This window comes from Podarcis filfolensis (assembly GCF_964270895.1).
Source record: "Podarcis filfolensis genome assembly, chromosome: 8".
Classification (NCBI taxonomy): domain Eukaryota; kingdom Metazoa; phylum Chordata; class Lepidosauria; order Squamata; family Lacertidae; genus Podarcis; species Podarcis filfolensis.
The window spans coordinates 52,587,130-52,606,958 of NC_139611.1; the positions used below are offsets into that span (position 1 = coordinate 52,587,130).

The 19,829-nt window shown below is 44.4% G+C and overlaps 1 protein-coding gene across 3 annotated transcripts in view; it reads right to left on the bottom strand.

Moving 5' to 3' along the window:
- Positions 1 to 19,829, bottom strand: part of HYDIN (HYDIN axonemal central pair apparatus protein) — a 140,746-nt gene that overhangs the window by 95,153 nt on the left and 25,764 nt on the right. For all 3 annotated transcript variants that reach the window (XM_083624818.1, XM_083624816.1, XM_083624817.1), the window contains 7 exons: positions 16,496 to 16,679; positions 11,645 to 11,744; positions 8,400 to 8,518; positions 7,551 to 7,774; positions 7,015 to 7,082; positions 3,579 to 3,814; positions 1,038 to 1,138 (listed from right to left, as the gene is read on the bottom strand). In XM_083624818.1, the coding sequence (XP_083480944.1) occupies positions 1,038 to 1,138; positions 3,579 to 3,814; positions 7,015 to 7,082; positions 7,551 to 7,774; positions 8,400 to 8,518; positions 11,645 to 11,744; positions 16,496 to 16,679 (1,032 nt within the window). The remainder of the gene's footprint in view (positions 1 to 1,037; positions 1,139 to 3,578; positions 3,815 to 7,014; positions 7,083 to 7,550; positions 7,775 to 8,399; positions 8,519 to 11,644; positions 11,745 to 16,495; positions 16,680 to 19,829) is intronic.

Here is a 19,829-nt window from a genome sequence, read left to right on the forward strand (position 1 = left end):
CGCATCCCTATTACCAACATACTTATGTCTAATTAATGCATGAAGGATTTAATACCACAGAGTAAGCTGTCCTCCCATGCTTAGCTATATCCACTCCCCTCACCTTGGAAGGGACTAGGTAATTAAGACTTTGTTTGCCTTCCAGTCTATCTGAGAAGCTCAGCATGTAAAGAGATCTGAGCTAGTTGCTCCAAGCTCAGACCACATGGCTCCAGCAGGCCATTGTTCTGTTCCTATACTAATAATTTAGGAACTTTCACTACTGTAACTAAGTCAGGTTTTACTGCCTGTGCAACTTTTTCTGAATGCTGTATAGAAAAGCATATGAACCTGGCCTTTGGAGAGTTTGTATGCTAACCATTTTTAACTCACGAAAAGTATGGTCTTTTTCTATGCTGGGGGAAGAGGGGACTATTTTGGAACTCATAAGGGCATATTTTAAAGGTCTAATTGTCTATATGTCCACACTTTACTTTGCTGCAGTCTGAAGATGCATTTGGTTGGTAGCTTATCCTAATATATGAACAACTTTGTTTTAAACACTTGGAAGGGGACAGGAGACTCAGATGCGGAGTCCTGGTGACATCATGCAGTACTGCTGACTTGTTCAAGATATTGGCCTCGGAGGAGCTGCTCTAGCAGGGATCTTTTTGCCTTTCACTTTTCTGCTGAAAGAAAGCCAGGTTGTTTTCCTCAAGATCCTGTTGGAATTTTTAGCACTGTCCATTTCTGTACATCCAGGGCTGACTTACCAGAGGCAGTGTGGAAGTGCTTTTTGAAACCAGGACTTAAAGTGCACAGAGGGAAGAGAAAGCAAAGAAATAAAGCAAGACAGAGGTGACAGGTCTTGCAATTTTCAGGTTGCTCTTACTGAAGCAGTCACAAACTCCTTCTTATGTTGCATCTTGCTGTACCCAGATACTCAAACAATGGCAATTATGCTGTTGCAATACCCATCTCATTCAGAATTGGCACAAAGGATGGGGTCAGCACAACACACACGATTCCAGCAAAGACAGCAATCAAAGTAGCAATACCTCGCTGTGATTGGGAGAGCCAGTACATCTTCTCCACTCCCCTTCACATCCACTACTAGTGCTGTTTCATACGTCTTCACAGTGTTGGAACATAAGGTCACCTGCCATGGGAAAAGGAAGAAAGAATTCAGGTTACAGGAACAAGGTTCATAACCTTGTGATTGACCAGCCCAAATCCCAACCCCTCAAAGGCAGGCATGTAAAAAAAAATATAAGAAGAGTAGCCCTGGGATGTTGGGGCACAGAGAGATATAAAATAAAACAGAAAAAAGGGGTAAGGATTGCGACAAAATGTTTCTGATGGCGACATGCCCTAACAAAGCACTGTGGGCCAGTTCTCACCCAGCACAACCCATGTCTCACTGGCATTGTTTCTTTGATGCCTTCAGCAGCCAAAGATGAACGATCATCAGAGTGGGAGCCAGCAGTGAACAGAAGAAACTGAGCATTACCTATTGATCATACTGGTGAGCATATAAAATGTATTTGGGTGAATTTTGGTTAGGGGAAGAGGGCTCTGAAAGGCTGGTAGTAAATAGAATTAAGTGGTCATGCCCAATTTTCTGTCCTGGCCACATCCATTTTACCATGTGGTCTTCAGAGGCTTGGTAATCTCCCCCTCATATTTTTAGGGGCTGATTTTGCTCAACATATTTTGGGGCCTGTGGGCTCATTTGCAAAACAAAGAAACAGGCAGGGGTACCATCATCATCACCCACAAACAAGCACACAAGACAACCTATTTTATTGACTACAATGAAATGCTTCTTTCAAGTTTAATTTCAGTGGGGGGAGTGTATCCTGTGGGCACCAGGGAAAGTCTCAGCAGCTGCATGTGTGTCTATGGGTGCCACACTGGTAACCCCTGATTTGGGGAGAGAGGTGCACAGCAGAAATAAGCTGTATCTTTAAAAGTTTGGTCACCTTAATGTCATCTTTGATACCTACCAGTTTGGTTTTTTAAACAACCCTAACCTCCATGTGAGGGCACATACTTCCCTTGAATGAATGGGGATTAGTCACCCTGTGAGATGTGTGCTCTTAGCTGATGCACTACTTAGAAAGATAAAGGTATAGCTTCCTAGCCCACTATCTGCATGGAGTGTGAATGGGTAAGAGAACTGTGTCCTCTGATGATCCCATTATATGATGGCTATCCTCTGTGAACTGTCATCTCTGATTGATTGACTCAGGTTGATCCCATCTTCTCCCAACTATATTGTTCTATTAAAAGGGGGCTGTGAGTTCTCAGTGCTGTATAGGTAATAGATATGGAAATGTGAACATCAGTAAGAGAGACACAACTTCTACCTTTGAGACCTAGAGTGCACTCAATCAACAGACTTATTATTATTCTCCTTCTCCTATCCAGCCCCCTCTGTACTCACAGAGGCAACATGAGCTCACAGAGGCAACATGAACTATTTTTCTGCCAAAACAAAAAAAAAAAATTTCTTTCCAGTAGCACCTTAAAGACCAACTAAGTTAGTTCTTGGTATGAGCTTTCGTGTGCATGCACACTTCGTCAGATACGAAGTGTATCTGACGAAGTGTGCATGCACACGAAAGCTCATACCAAGAACTAACTTAGTTGGTCTTTAAGGTGCTACTGGAAAGAAAAATTTTTTTTTTTGTTTTGACTATGGCAGACCAACACGGCTACCTATCTGTATTTTTCTGCCCTCTTCCTGACCATCATTGGGGACCCAGGAAGCAAGATGTTTACACTGTCATTCTTTGTTCTTATCTTTGTTCATGTTTCTCTCTAAATGTCTGTAAACTCTGATTTCCTCAATAAAACTATTTTACTTCATAATTATAATTCTGTGCCAGGGGTAAATTCATACTCAACCCTACTCACATTGCTACTGGGTCCCATGCTGTTAAGGGTCTTGCACCTCCCCCAATTAAAGGGAGTTCTTTTGAAAGGAGTGTTGGACAGACACATCTTAAATATTGGCGACTTGTAAGAAGAGCAAGACAGTGGCAGCTTTATGAGGAAAGATTTTTGTGCTCCTTAAAATGGTTGGCGGTCCCAAGTAACCCCAGCTTTTGCCCCCAAGCCATGAGGGGTGATGCAACCTTAATACAGTGATGGGAGAGGAAAAGGAGTTTAACACAAATGGGGGCAAAGATGGCAGGAGAGACATCCTGCAAGGAGCATCATTATGTGGCCTCAAACAGCACGGAGCACAGTTTGAATGTGCATTATTTTCACAGGAGGAAAAGGCCAAGTCCTGAAGATACTACAAATGAAGTAGGAGTTGGCAGCCCTTTGGATATAGGAGGGGAATTCTCTCTCTTTTCATTTGAGGTCACTGGCCAGTTTCTCCAAGCTTTTCCACTGTGAACAGTATGAACATTACTGTAACTTAAATTGACTTTCAAGTGAGTGGTTCTGCAACTCAATAATTGCCTCATAGCTTAGTGAGCCTTTATAATACAATCTATCCTCAGCACAAGTCCTATAATCAATTTTCTGTACTTCAGGAGCCACCTGCTCCTCACTGAGGACAAACAGCAGCATAAGTGGCACTGTACCTGGATGTCCATGAGTCCTTGTGAGCGGATGGTGCCTCGGTTGGGAGTGATGGTAAATTCTTTGGGCTTTGCCCCTCCACTGCGTGCCTTCCTCCACGTTGGCCTTGAGATGTCAGAGGCTTGATGCTCACTCATGACACTTGGCTCCCCAGTGCCATCTCCTGGGACACGAAGGTCAAAGGTCATGGGCACCAAAGAGGTGTTGATGAGGCAGCAGGACAGGGTGTGAGGGAAACCTGCAAGATAATGTTTTCACCCAACAGGAATTGAGAAGGAGCTCCATGAAGGCACTAAAAGTGACCCAAAAGGACACTCATTTGGACTCCTCCACACAGTCAATTTTTTCTTTTAGGAAAAGAAAACGGCCCACACAGCAAACGCACAGGCCCATGTCATATAGCAACAGTCCCTCCTCAATGTGTAGAAACAACTCTTCACCTAGAGGTATAGGTGTTCTGAAGGAATAACCATACATGGTTTGCAAGGAGAGTGGGGTTCCTAAATGACACTCCAAGCCATATGCTAGAAAGGAAGGCAATCCTCCATCCACTTCTCAAGGCTAATTTCCAATCTACACAGTTGTCAATCTAAAAGTAACTCCCAAGCCCATATATGGTAGTGAGTCAAGATCTGCTCAGGAGAAGTTCAATGAAATCCTTAGCAAGGCGTTCTAGAACCTAGAAGCAGCCAGTGATAAGGTCCTCTCTTGAGTTCCTGCCAAATGTGCTTCAGAGGTTGGTGGGACAGAGCAAAAGGCTCCTGAGGGTCTTAAAAGCTGGGCAAGCTCAAGTGGGAGAAAAGGAGATCATCTGGTCCCAAGTCGTGTGTGTGGAACACTTTGAATTGTTCGTGGAAATTGATTATTAGCAAACAAAGTTGGTATAGCCTAGGAGCCACATGCTCTGAATTACTCCTCCTGGTCAATATTTTATATATTTGAAATATTTCTAGACCACTCTTAATCCAAGACAACTCCACGATAAGCATAAATAGGCACAAAAGGTAGATCAACACAAATAGGTACAATAGGCAAAAGTACAAAATTATTCATACTAACAGATTAACATAAGAGATTAACAAATGTCACGGTGAAACATAGAAATAGAACTATAAAAACTACCATGCAAACCATGTCACGCATCACAAAAAAGATTGTCCTGTTGGTGCCACTTGGAGTATGTTGTCCACAGGCATACCTCATTTTACTGCATTTCACTTTATTGTGCTTTGCAGATATTTCTCCTTATGAGGATGTGGGTACAGCTGCAGGCAGCCCGGCCACTTCCAGAGGAAGGAAGCCCACCCCCCACCTGCCACTACCCCTCTTCTGGTCATGGCAGTGGAGCTGGCAAGGGCTATATCCGGGTTTCCTCCCTCCAGCCTCTACAGCTAGGTGGGCCTGGATTAGTATACAGTATGGTGTAAACATAATTTTTATATGCACTGGGAAACAAAATAAATTGTGTGACTCATTTTATTGCGATATTCGCTTTAGTGTGGTGTTCTGGAAAAGAACCTGCAGTATCTCCAAGATATGTCTGCATTTGCAAATGAGAGCACCCCGCTCGACTTTGGAATGCCCTCCCCACTCAGGACTTTTTCTTTAAAAATACATCACATACTTCCACTACTGAAGGCACTCAGAGCAGGGCCTTGATCAAAGATCTTAAGGCATGGGAAGAGGAACTCCGCCATGTATTTAGGTCTCAAGCTTTCTAAGGTTTTAAAAGGGCCAGCACTCGGAATTGGGCTCGGAAGCAAAGAAGCAGCCAATGAAGTTCTTTCAAAATTGACTCAATGAACCTACCTGGCTGTACCAGTCAAAATTCTGGGATTTGAGTTCTGCACTAACAGAAGCTTCCAAGTCATCTTTAAGGGAAGCCTCATACATAAAGCCATTACAAATGATCCAGACATGAGGTTATCAATGTATTGATCACCATGACCAAGGTATTCCTGTCTGGCTACAACATTCTGAACCAGCTGGAATTTCCAAACACCCTTCAAGGCAGCTCTCTAGGTAGGCCAGCCAGCAGCCAAGGCATCAAAAAGGACTCAATTGGATTTTTCTTTTTAATTTATTCATCAAAAACAAAGAGGGGAGGGCTAAAATGAAATGGTGTTGAGTGCTGGAAAATGTGCAGAAAAAGTAATGAGTTCTCTTGAATAACAGGAATATGGGGCAGGATGGGGCAGGTTATGGTGGATATCAAGCACCAATTACGCCTTCAGCCACACCACTATTGATTTCACATTTAAACGTCAGATTGTCTTTAATGAGGCTGGGACAGAGGAGCCAGGATCAACACTGGAATGGAAATTATCTGAAATAACGAGTTAAGAATATATTGGGGAAGATGAGTTTGCAGCAGGAAGAAGGAAAAAAATACAGGCCTACAAGGAGAACAGGGGGATTGAATAGCTACATCAGCAATAGGAACATAACAAGAGGATCAGACCAACAGTCCACCTAGTCCAGCCACAGTGGTCAGGCAGATGCCTCTGGAAGTCCATAAGATGGAAAGACAGCTGTCCTTTCCTAATTAATTTGATGGTTTTTAGAGCTGGAACCCCTAAGGTTCAGAGGCAGTCCATTTAGCTATCATATTAATCGGTTTTGAAAGACATTAATTGGTCTTTTTTATTATTCAAAGCCAGTGACCATCATTTGTTCTCGCAATAATGAATTCCATAAGGAAATTATGCATTGCATGAAGTGGTACTTTATTTGGTCTTTCCTGAAACTAATCTCAGTCAACCCTAATCCTTCCTAAAGATTATCTGATTGATTGATTGATTGATTGATTTGTATTTCCCTAGCTCTTGGTTCTTCACCCCTCCCCCCCATCTCACTGACTTTTGTTAGGCTCTCTTAGAACAGCTTCCACCTCTTTCTTCAAAACCCACCTTAAAACTCACTTCACAATCACCATTTCCTGGAGAAGAGTTAATGCCTCACCTTGAGCACACTCTCAGCTGCCCTTACCTAGCCCTCCCCATCCTATTATTTCTACTCCTGCCATATGCATGCTCTAAGGCTGGTACTCCCTACAGTAGGTGGCCATGCTGGCTAGGGCTGATGGGAGTACTGGTCCAAAACAGCTGGAAGGCCACAAAGGTTGGTGAAGGCTACTCTAAGTCATCTGGGTATGAAGGGACAAACCCATCACGATTTCTATGCACTGCTCTTTGTGAGCACCTGGGTGGTGGCCCTTAGTAGGAAACAGAACACTAGAGTATTAGATGGATGTTGGTCTGATTGAGCAACACATTTATTATGGCCTTAAAGCCAGTCTAGCCTACAAGTAGGATTCACAACTGGCCTTGTTTTTAAAGAAATCTAACTAATAATTATAATTTATTATTATACAACTACTACTACTACTACTACTACTACTACTACTACTACAAAAATCCACAAATAGTGCAAACTTACCAAAGGAGACATCCCCAAAATCGAGGGACGGGACATTGAAATGAAATGTCGGTCCAATGACGCAGCCCCTGAAAGGGAAAACAGAGACTCCTTTGTAACAGGACTCAGAGAAAAGCCACATTTAGTTGAAATAGTTAGCAGAACTTTTAGGGCCAAAGGCTCCCACCCTGCCTTTGCAACACACACAAGTGTGGTTGTCAGGGGACCAAGGGAGAGAGTTATGCTTCAATTGTTGTGGAATACAGAATCTAACGCCAGATGCATTTGGATATACATGCACATGTGCACATATGTGCGCACACACTCATCTGTGTCCCAGACTACAGCTCAAGACAGCAGTAGAGAGCTGGGACCTCCACTGTCTGCATAACCTCCTTCTTGAGTTATGAATGTGATGGACATCAGGAAGTGGGTTGTCAGTACAGCTTTGTGTGTCTGTATCTCTACAAAAATGTTTTCTTTTTAAACATCAGTTTTACCTTGAAACTTTCCTAAGGATATGCTTGAAACTCTTTGCCATAGTTTCTCCAGCTTACCTAATCACTAAGATCACAGGCTGGGGAGATCCATTCACACTAAATTTGAACTCTTCAAAGAACTGTCCCAGGATAGTACAGCTGAACGTGACCTGAATGGCCTGGTGGCCTCCTGGCTCAATTATTCCTTCACTGGGCTGAAATGTGAAACAGGCACCCAGGGCCGTGGATGGCCATATCAGGCTGAAGAGGGCATCAATAGCTCCTTTGTTAGAAAGGATGGCCTGCAGCAAGGGAGAGGAGAAGATGAAAACAATCTTAATTCTCAAAGAAGCAACTCATTTACATTTCTGTTAAAACTGGTGCTGCTGGTGAGAGCCAGTGTGGTGTAGTGGTTAAGAGCGGTAGTCTCGTAATCTGGGGAACCGGGTTCGCGTCTCCGTTCCTCCACATACAGCTGCTGGGTGACCTTGGGCCAGTCACACTTCTTTGAAGTCTCTCAGCCCCACTCACCTCACAGAGTGTTTGTTGTGGGGGAGGAAGGAAAAGGAGAATGTTAGCCGCTTTGAGACTCCTTAAAGGGAGTGAAAGGCAGGATATCAAATCCAAACTCCTCTTCTTCTTCTTCAACTTCCATTCTATTCTTACCGTCATCACAGATGTCTAGATTACATAATCCTTGGCTAGGAATGTGGGAGGTTGGCTTCTATGAAACAAAGGTAGATAAGAGTGTTGGACTTTAGACAGGGAGACCTGAGTTCAAAACCTCACTCAGCTATGACTCTGACTGGATGGCCTTGGATACCCTGTTTCTCTTAGCCTAAGTGACCTCAAAGGATACAACAATGTGAATGCCCTAAGCTCATGGAAGGAAGGCAGAGCACAGCTCTGATGAATAACAGGACTCACCTCATAACTGTGGGCTGAGCCAACAAAAATTTTCCCAACATCCAGCTGGTCAAAGTTGAAAAGCAGCTTGGGGGCCATGGCCTCTCCTTTGATGCGCAGAGGGAGCCGGGTCTCTCGCCCTGAGAAGATGAGACTCTACCTTTAGGATAGGAACTCAAAAGATACTGAGTGGAAGGAAGCACTAAAGCAAAAAAGTGAAACTGGACTGAGAGAAATAGTTGAAATAACAGCTAGGGTCTTGTCTGACCATCAGGACTGTTTTGCGCAAGTTGTCATTTCAAAGTTACATCAATTTCTGAAAAAGCATGAAAATGTAATGTTGGGATATTCTAATCAATGCATCAAACTCAAGAGAAAAGGTGCAGAGAGGGCGAAAACTCAGAACCAGGTCCATACTTTGAACACCCAAGTAGACAGATATATAGCCAGGAAGCCAACTCAAGCAAGGCAAGTTCTGACTTACTTGGAGTCCTGGATCCATCATGTTGCCTGAACCTTCAGTGTTACTACATGTTACTACTTTGGCTTGAGCCCAAAATACTAGGAGGAAAAGCTCTGCTCAAAAGGCAAAGCTCCTGGTTAATAATAACTGAGTCTTTCTGGTGGGCTTTCCAGGGAAGTATCACTCCCTCTGGGCTTTAGATGAGAGTATATATACTTTATACAAGAAGAAAAAACCCACTGTGTAAGTGAATGCTTTAATTTGTAGTCTGTGTGGCACATCCATTTGTTGAATCCTCTGCTTTAGCCCTTAAAAAGTTCCTGTTCTCTCTCTCTCATCACTGCATGGGGTTTGCTTGGCAACAACCACACATGGTAATTAGCACAAATGTGTACTAACACACTGCATTTGTGTCTGGCAGCTAAAACGGCTGTCCCTGTTTTGCTTCCAGCCAAGGGAGTTGTTTTAACTCTTTCCTCCTTATAATTCCATATCGTGGGACTGTCACAGCTTTACAGGGTTAGGCCTGCAAATGATCCATGGGAAGGGACAGCAGTGATGGCATAGTTATGTCAGGGAGAAGCCAAAGTCCAGAGCAGCAAATAAAAATAAGAGCAGCCAGGGCAAGAACACAGTCATGGTCATATGGGGTGGTCAAGTTCCGAAAGGCAGCAGTCTAGAAGTGTGAGGTGCAGCATGGGAATTTCTAGAGCAGTTACTCCCTCAGGAGGGACAGTTATATAAGCCTGGCAGTCAAGTTCCTATTGGCTCCCAAGATCACTTGGTCCAGCTAGGCAGATCAATAGTTCCTTCTGCCTGACAGCTGTCCTGGCAGCACAGAAGGGCAGGTGCCAGGGCCCTGTGTTGCCACATCCCCTGCAAGACAGAAACAAAGTACAAGGCAAGGAACCCTTATTCCTTACATTAGGTCCCTTCATTTCTGCATATCCTTCTGTTCTGATTTTTTTGTTATCCTCTTTCTAGTGACTTCCTGCATTCCAACTCTCCCCCTATTCTGTATCTTTGTACATTTTCTCTCATCGCTTCTTATTTATGGAATATATTACTAGCCCACATTAATTCATTCAATTGTATCTTTTTCTTTTTAAATAATAGGACATTGAAGTTCCTTTATTTCAGCTGGCCTATTTCTAATTACAGTTGGCTTTCATGCACTCAAGTTCTTAGTTTTGTTTCTAATATTTTGTTGTCAAAATAAGGTTGTCAACCTCTATTTTGATGCATGTTCTTATAGCACCTAAAGTTAGCTTAAGCACTTCATAAATTATTTTTACTACTGTTGTTATTAAAGCTGAAGAAAATTGTGTACTTTTCTGCTGTACTTGTATTTGAAGTGCTATCCATCCTTCCAGATGTTTTTACCACCGAATCTAAGCAGGCTAGCTCTGATCAGTAGCTGGATAGGACACTGCCTGAAAACCAGTCTGCTCCCACTCCCATGTATGTCACCTTGGGTTCCAGGATGCAAGAAAGGCAGAATATAAACCATACTAAAAAGAAAAGGACCCAGTTAAGGCTGGTCCATTAACTGTCCCACCAACCTTGGTCTGCCATCAGCCAGTCCCCACCTGTCTGCTTTCGTACATCTGTTCCAGGGGCTGCTGGCACTGGCTGTCAGCTTTTTCCTCCTCAATCTTTGTGTTGTCATTAAGTAGAGAGGAGGATGGGGGCAAAACTAGAATTAGTTGGCTCTACCTGTCTTTGGCTCTAGCTCCACTTCCTACTGGCCTCTCTGCCTTCCACCAGCCACCACTGATTAGACCTTCCCAGCCCTATACTGGGGATCAGCAGTCAAGTTCTTCAAGGAATAGCTAGCAAGTTGTCAACAAATATAAATTTCTTTTCCCCTCTCCATGGAATCCTGGTGGATCAATCTGGCTTATTGTGAGTGGCTGATCATAATACTATTTCTATGTGCTCTTGCAAAGCCTACAAGGATATGGTTGTTTTCTTGAAAGATTACAAAGTACCACAGAAGTGGACTTAAGTCTTTTCCCTATCTGCTGTTTCTCTACTCCAAATATATCCTCCTCCCAGCAATATGTTCCCCTCCAGTTGCATTTGATACTCAAGTTCAGTGTTCCAAATGTTTGTGGTGGGAACATTTGAAACAACGTGGAGAGAAATTAAGTTTGGGTGAGATGATATGGAGTAAAAAAGTGGCTGTGGAGAAAGGGTTACACACTCCTTCCCTCCCCCAACCACTCTTCCATTCAAGATTTACACACACACACAGAGGGGAATGTGTCAGCAGCTGCTATTGTTGCAAAGACTGCTGTGCTGGAGACAAGCACCTCCTGCTGCTGCTGCTTGGGTCCGGGAAGTGGCAGAAGTAATGCTACCCTGGTCTCAGCCTCTGGCCAGGTTGGGGGTGGCCAAACATGGAAGGAGAGAAAGAGAGGAATGGAGGAAAGATTCACATGGCCCTTCTGCCCCACACTAGCAGCACGATTTCCATGCCCCCTTGGGCCTGCACCCTTGGTAGAGGCCAACCTCACCAACAGCTAGGTATGCTCCTGTCCAGAGCCTGCAACAACACACTGCATCTCTGCAAAGGGCAAACAAACATGTTCAGGGCTGGTTTCTTTCCTCTTGTCAAGCAGAGGAGACTAAAACATGTGCTTCAGACTGTGCTAGGCACCTCCCAATCAAGGTGGTAGGCATCTGATGTAACTGGAAGGCCTACTGATCTCAGACTCACCAGAGTGCGTGATCAGACTTCAGGAATTCTGAAAGCACCTACTGTATCCCATAATGACAGTGTGATGTGGGAATATCATACCTGAGATATCACAGTATACAGTTCGGTGATAAACCCCAGCTTCTTGTGGCCTGAAGATCACACTGATTTCGGTTGTGGAATTGGGCCAAACTTCTCCCTCCTAAAGATGGAAGGGAAGTGATATGTGAGGTCTTTCAAAAACAGTTTAAGCATCGCGCTTCCAGCTCTGCCTTCTCAACATGAAGCAGGTCTAAATAATCCTTTCATCCTGGGGAGCAGGAAGTGCAGCATTTGCTGGACTGTCTTCTATGGCCAAAGATTCCAACAACACCCAGCAAGGCAATTTCCCAACCCAAAATTAGGGGCACCTGGGGCCTCTAAAACGTCCCCTTCCCCTTGCTAAGCTCTCCCATACCATCTTTACTCAGTTTTACACATTCAAGTCTCATCCTCCCTACTTCTGTCTGTGCATGGAGCTCCACTAGCTTAATAGGACCTCCATCTTCAAAAACAGTGTCCCTCCAAGTGGCAGGTGCCAGCAGCAAACATGTGTTTGTGGCTATTTGCTTTATGCTCTGCTTGTAAGCTTTCCAGAGGCATTTGACAGGCCTCCATTGGAAACAGAATTCTGGAGTAAGTGACACAAAGGCAGAAGCCCCTAATGCTAAAGGACCCAATGGAGCACCTCACTTTTTCCTCCAAGACATCTGAAGCACCCCTAAGAGCCCAACCCTTCCTTCAAGGAAGAAGATACCACCTTCTTACCCAAGTAGGTTCTTTAATTGCTCTGATGACTAACCAACCAGTGCTCAATGGAGCAGCACTATCCTTTCCCAAGACTTGGGCATTATGGTCTTGACAGTGACCTTTTGAGCCACTGAAACAACACACCTGACTCATGCTCAGTGTGTCATCCAGCAACTCTCTCTGCTAAACCTTTTGCAGTAATCTTTGGCTGCCTTCCTTCCATTTTATACTTGTACCTTTCTTTTTTTTAACTGTATGTATGTAACACTTTACATTGAAAATTAGGAAGCTATCATACACATAGTCAGCCCTCTGGTCCATCTAGCTCAGTATTGTCTACTATTATAATAATTAAATTAAATTAAATTAAATTAAATTAAATTAAATTAAATTAAATTAAATTACATTTGTATACTCCCCTACATCTGTAGATCCCAGGGCAGTTCACAACATAAAATTACAATATAAAACACACACAATACATAATGAAAATAAGAACAAAAACAGAACAAAAATCCCCCTCCCAGTCTACACTGACTGGCAGCAGCTCTACACGGTTTCAGTCAGGGGGCATATTGTATTGTTGACAAATCTGAAGATCATAGTTGCTACTCCCACGTCAAATATTTGACTAAGGCACCAGAACAGGAACACTGAACTCTGTGTATCACAGGATATGGCTTTCCAATCTAATGTTGGTCTGATTATTACTTTACCTTGCTTTCTTTCAAACCTCATACAATAAAGTCACACAGGCCTCTGACAGAAGCCTAGCAGAGGTCAAGGTATATTGGTTGGATCAAGTGCTTAGAACTTTATCCACAAAATCCATTAAGTTATCAGAAAAGACCTGGTATGGCTTGTTTTTTATAAAAACATATTGATTATCAGAACTAATGCTATTTTCCTCTTACTGCTTACAACCAAACACATGAGCTAGTTTGTCCGCACATGGGCTGGGAAGCAGAGGTGTATAGCTATGTGTGCTGGATGGTCAGTGCACACAAATGAGTGGGCATTTCATTTCAGGGGTCTTGCAGCTCTTACCAAGAGCCCACAAAATAACAGCCCACATTGAAGGGTCAGTGAGCAGGACAGATTCAGATAGATTGGCTGCATAGCCATCATTTCATGCCACAATCAGCAAGACCAAGGATGCCCTTACAGATGGAGATAGCTTACCAGGCTCCTTCCTACCTGGCCTCTCAGAGTTTCGGATGCAGCCCAATAAGGTTGTAAGAATTGCATCACTGGAATTGCTGTTTGTTCCCAGCATCCTGTTCTCGATGCATTTTACTCTATGACTTCCCCAGGGAACCAGAAAGCCAGACACACCCAGGTAAAACTACCCTGTTAAGAATGGAGCCATCAGAAGCTCATTGCCTTAGTGTTGCCTCCTTGGCACACATTCCCAGACAGTCCTTCCCCTATTAGCTGGAGTCATCACCAGAATATCTAAGCTTGCAGGCCTACCTCAAAATATTATGGGCTTATTCATGACAAATGCAATACATCACCAGCTAATTAAAAGGAGCTCACTCTGGTAAATATGCATTTGCCAAGTGGCTTTCTAGGCGGTTGAGTTTAGCTGTGTTTCAGCTTTTATTTGCTGCTACAACAATCTGATAAGAGGGTATAAAAAGTTAAATTTCCTGACAGAGCAGCATATTTAAAGGGGAGGGCAGTGATGTCCTGTCAAGGGCAGTGCAATAGCAGCACACACCTTACCTCCCTTTGCTTCTGGTTTCCATTTCCAAGGAGTCAGCTTGCACATGTTCACAATGTGACTTGCAGCTAATAGATGTTGCAAATGGAATCAAAGCTATTCAGCAGTTAGACGAGCAAAAGCCACCTGGGCTTCCCCCAGAGCTCTTTTGCTGACAGATCATGCTTCTTTGCAAAACCAAATCAAGCTAAATTTGAGATGTACTCTGAAAGTCAGAGTTGCATAACCATTTATTTCCCATGGGCTTGGAAAGATGCTCAGATCGTTTGGCTTTTTACTTTCCACAAACATATTCTTTTTTTTTAAGTTGGGTTCCTTTATTTTTCCATAACCCTTTAGTTTCAGAATCTGTCCTCAAGTTGCTTTGTTCAAGCAACAAGATTAGACCAGACCACAAAGAGCTTAGATCTGCAGCCCAGAAACAACTCTTTACTAACACCACTTACTGACTAGGTGGCTCTGACTCACCAGTGGGTCTATGGAGTGATGCCTGCAGACTAGTAAAAACAACAAATCATCTTGGATATAGCCTCGTTGGCTTTTGTCATTTACTGGTTCCCTGCTGGAGATCTTGCTCTTCACATACAGTTTGCACAGTGAGAGATCTTCAGTTCCAGATTTTCTGCCTTAAGTAGCAGGTTGGACTAGGTAACCTACAAGGACCTCAGTCCCACAGGAGTCAGTAATGACCACCAACCTAGGTGGCTTTAAAAGAGGGTTCACCAAATTCATGGAAAGGGCTTCTGAATACCATTTGCTGGAAATCACAGGAAGGGAGAATGCTCTTGTGCTCCGCTCCTGCTTGTGAGTTTGCCACAGGCATCTGGTTGGCCACTGTGAGAACAGGATGCTGGACCAGATGGGCCACTGGCCTGATCCAGCAGGCTCTTCATGATCTTATGGCTCCCTTTCCAGGTCTAAGTTTCTATGACAACATCATCCAAGGTATATGGTTTTGGGAAAAACACAGATAACAATAATTACAAGCTTTCCTGCTTGCAAGCAAGGTTTTAATTGGTGCCAGCAGAACAGAAAGCTGAATCTCCCAACATCCAGCTTCATTGAACGACCCCCAGTGAGGTCTAGTTTCAAGAGAGAGGGAGAAATTTACCTGTCTACTTTCTCCGCACTACAAATAATTTTATACAACTCTCATGTCACCCCCCCTACTCAAGAGCACAGCAACAAAGTTTGTGAGAACGGTTGAAGGAGCTGAATGTGCTTAGCCTGGAGAAGAGCAGATTAACAGGAGGCATGATAGGGGTCTTCAAATATCTAAAGGGCTGTCAGTCATGCAGAAGATGGAAAAGGCTTGTTTCCTGTTGCTCCAGACTACAGGAAAGGGCAAGGAAGCAGGTGGCAAGAGTTGTTCAACTGTGGAACAGGCTCCCTTAGCTAGTAGGATGCTTTCTTCCTCTGGAGGTATTTAAGCAGAGACTGGATGTCCAATTGCCAGGGATGCTGTAGCTGCACCTCCCTCATCCCTTTCAGTGCTATGATTTAATGGGAGGGAATGTCCTAGTGCTGGGTCCGAGGATGGTGTACAGCTCCACTATTGATGGAGGTGCCCTCAGGATTTTAAGAAGTGTTAAATATGGCTTTTGCCCAGTGCTACCCCCATCCTATCAATGACTCTGCACTTTTTAAACCATGCTCTGCTGGCATATATTTAGTGGCAGAACAGCTGCAATGGCAGAGCATTCTGCTGGCATACCTGTGGTGTTCCATTGGCCTTGTCTGTCATGGTGGTAGTCATGGGTGCAATCAGGATTTTGGGGGGCAGGGTTTTTTGGTGGGTGCCGAACCTCAAATTTGTATTGATTTGTATTTAGGGGGGCAGATGTCTGCCACCCTGCCAGGGCTACACCGATGGTGGCAGTGCATCTTGCATTCTGCCAAATCCAAGAGCCCCTTAGCCAGCATAGCTCAAACACAGGATTGCTTGGTCAGCCTTCCATCTCCAGCGTGAGGAGAATAACAGGTACAGTGGTATCTTGGTTCTCGAACGTAATCCATCCCGGAAGTCCATTCGACTTCTGAAATGTTTGAAAACCAAGGTCCTGTTTCTGATTGGCGCTGGCGCCCCAGAAACAATAGCTGACAACCGCATCGGACGTTTGGCTTCCGAAAAATGTTCGAAAACTGGAACACTTACTTCTGGGTTTTTGGTGTTCGGGAGCCGAAATGTTCGAATACCAAGGCATTCGAGAACCAAGGTTCCACTGTATATGCAATTTGACACTGTTCTATTTTAATAGGAAGGAAGGAAGGAAGGAAGGAAGGAAGGAAGGAAGGAAGGAAGGAAGGAAGGAAGGAAATTTCTCTTACAAAGTTTGGGTGAGGATTACTGAGAATACCCAAAAGCTTCTTTAGAACACAGCATACAAATACCATAGGCACTCCTATGCTTGTCATAATTTCTAGGCACAGTTTCTTACCAGAGGCTCAACAGTAAAAACGTGATTGTTGAAGAGCATGGAGTCTTCCTGCACCCTGGCCTGGCGGTTCTGAAAGGTACGGGTGACAATGGAGAGATGCTCACGAAGATCAGGATGCATATTACACTCAGCCAAGAGCTGATCCAGCACACCCTCTTCCTCGGCCTGCAGTGTATGGCATATCCTGGAGCCGCAGGGGGGGGAAAGGAGGAAATGGATCATGTAATAGGCAACTTGGAGCCAAGAAGAGAGCAAGTGAAGATGGCTGGAACTCTCAGGCTACAACTGGCATTTGCTTGCAGGATAAACAGCAGGTTTTCAAGATTTGGGGGAATTTTGAGACCCATCCCTCCAGCTCTGACAGCCAACACATCAAGCAGCAGTCTTGGGATCCTACACAACTTTTGAATTTAGCAAGGCCTTAGGGCAGGCTAGGGGAGTCTGCCCTAGCCTGCCCTAACCTCCCCTCCAGATATTTTAGACTTCAACTCCCATCAGTCTGAGCCATCATGGCCAAGGGTTAGACATGATAGGAGCTATAGTCCAAAACATCTGGAGGGCACCAGCTTGAGGAAAGTTGCTCTAGGCTATGCCCCTCTAAGACCTTCTCTCTTCCCTTAGCTGCTCTCTCATTCTGACTAGGCTGAGAGGGCAAGAGAATGAAACATATGTGTGTGTGTGTGTGTGTGTGTGTGTGTGTGTCTGAGAGAGAGAGAGAGAGAGAGAGAGAGAGAGAGAGAGAGAGAGAGAGAGCACACACACACACACACACACCAGCAACAACTCAGTGCAGGCATGTTTAGTACTCCACATTCTAAAAGGGTATGAGGTACCCATCTTGCAAGTTAAGAAATGCCAAACCAATGAAGGTGGCCTAGTAAAATCAGCCTCAGCTCAAATACGCAGGCCTCTTTCCCCCCTTCAGCAACCAAGACCATCTTACTCAAGTAAAGCCTGGTTTAGCATTCTAATAGGAAAGTGTGGGGGATGAGGCTGAGTCCTCCTCAACAATGGATAATTTTTTCATCTATGCAGCAGCCATGGCTAACTTCTTTCTAATATAGTTTTATTGATTTCCAATATATAACAATTACAAAAAAAGAAAGAAAAGAATACAAAAACAAAATCCCAACTCACCCCTCTTTCCCCTCCAGGACAGATCAATCTAGTTAAGTTTGCCAAAGTCCAATCTGTGGTTTCAGTAGTTGCCATTCTTCAGGTTGCTCAGTAAAGTATTTTATAAAAGCCATGGCTAACTTTAATTAGTTGAAAATATGGAGTAAGATGGTGCTTATTCTGAAAATTCTCACTGGCAAAGCAGTCAAGCAAAAAATAGAGTATGACCATGACAAACAGATGGCCTTATGCCATTTAGCATCGTGAGCAAAACATCCCTCTCATAACCACTCCTTGTCAGGAATTCTTCCTTCATTAGCCAGTTACACACCTCCAAAGTGTTATCACAGAAGCTGTGTAAATTTAATAGCCTCACTGCAATGCCTTTTAAAAAATCCCTCTGAATTATTATCCTCCTTGGTGCTCCCAGAATGAAGAATGACTCCCTGATGTCTTCATGGGATGTCAAGAGCAGAAGGGGGCCTGCTGCACCCTTTGTCAGGTAGACCAGACTTTTGTCACACTTCAGGTCTGGCTGTTCTCCAGCCATTATTAATTCTCATGACAAGGTAAAAGTGTCCAGAAATGAAGAGTCTGCTCTGCATTCAGCCCTGAAATTCACCTTCCCATGAAGAGCTTAGGTCAGACCAGCATAATGTGGAATCCACCCACATTGAATATGGCCCACCAGATGTACTTTGGAGCCTGTCAAGGGTTCAACAACTCCCCCCCCCATTATTGCAGTCCCAAGCAAGCTACCAAAAAACCCCAGGAAGTTGTTGGACCTTCTGGTGGGCACTTGCCTTTGGCTTGGTGGGATGCAAGTTGTGCATATATGGCCTAGAACCCTTACTAAAGATGCCCCAACAGCACCACAAAAGGTCCTAAGTGGTGGCCTAGATGTTTCAGTGCTTAACAGGTAGGGCCAGCCCAAGGCATTTCATTGCCTGAGGCAAAGGACAAGACACCAACTCTCTCTCCCAATTCCAAGTACAAGAGCCAACCAACTGGCAGCTGGATCTTATTTTAACACTAGTGATGGGACAGCATCCTCTTCCACTGCACCTGGGGGCAGGGTTTACAGGGATGCTGCATGACTCACACACATCTGTCTGCTCCCTACCCTTCAGTAGCTGCCACCAGAGATGACTCTTTCACTCTGCCTAACAGTAGGGCCAGCCTGTTTAAATTTCAAAATCCAGGCAACTAATCCTGCATGTGGATCCTGTGGTGAGGGACCTCTCCTTGCAGCCCCAAATCCCATTACTTGCTCAGATCTGGGTTCCCATAGGAACAAAAATCACCCCCTCACTTCTTCCCAATTGTGCAGTTTTGGAGGGGCTGTGTCAGCCACAGGGATCCAGAGGGGTGGAAGCAGGGAAAGGAAGGGACTGAACTCATCCTTATTTCAGCCCCACTGGGGACGGCGGGCAAGCATCAGGCAAGTATCAGGCAACAGCACTGAGACTTAGCAGCAGGGGCTAGAGTCTGAGAAGGGTGTCAGAATCTGGGTGCAGCTGCCTCCCCTCGCTCTCAGCACCCTGCACCCTGCACCTATCCTTGAGGACCCCCCTTTTATTGAGGGAGAAGGGAAGGAACCCTGAAGCTCCTGGCTTGTAACTCTGAGCCCCTTGCCCCAAGTTGTTCCTCTTTCTCCTTGGGGCATATAGCCCATGCACTCACTGGCCTCAAGTCTCACTCTGACCAAGGAGGAAGGTTACAGCTAGTGTCGCCTGCAGCCTGGTCCTTTAGGGAAGCCACAGGTGCCTTCAAGTCCACAGCAAGTAGAAGGCAAGGACTAGCCCACCAACTCAGCCCTAGCCATCCTGCCACAGAACTCTTCCATTCTCATAGCAACACCTGCCACACACACACCCCATTTCCCCACCTGTTCTGTGCCTCTCAGACAGCGCTAGACTCTGGTGGCAGCAGAGTCTGCTGCTAGAGATGAATGAGTCTGGCAGTTTCGGTTTCTTTCCATTTTTCATTTTCCCAATATTCAGGTCAAAACATTTCCACATCTACTAGCATTAGTTGTTGTTTTTAACTCATCATAAAATTTATCAGTACTTTAGTGCATGTATCTCCTAATGGCCACATTTTTGCAAGCAATTTTCCTTAATGGGATGCATTTTTAGATGTTGTTTTCACCAACACAGGGCTTTTAATGCATACTTTTCCTTAACATAAACATTTCCCACAAATTTTGGGTTGGAGA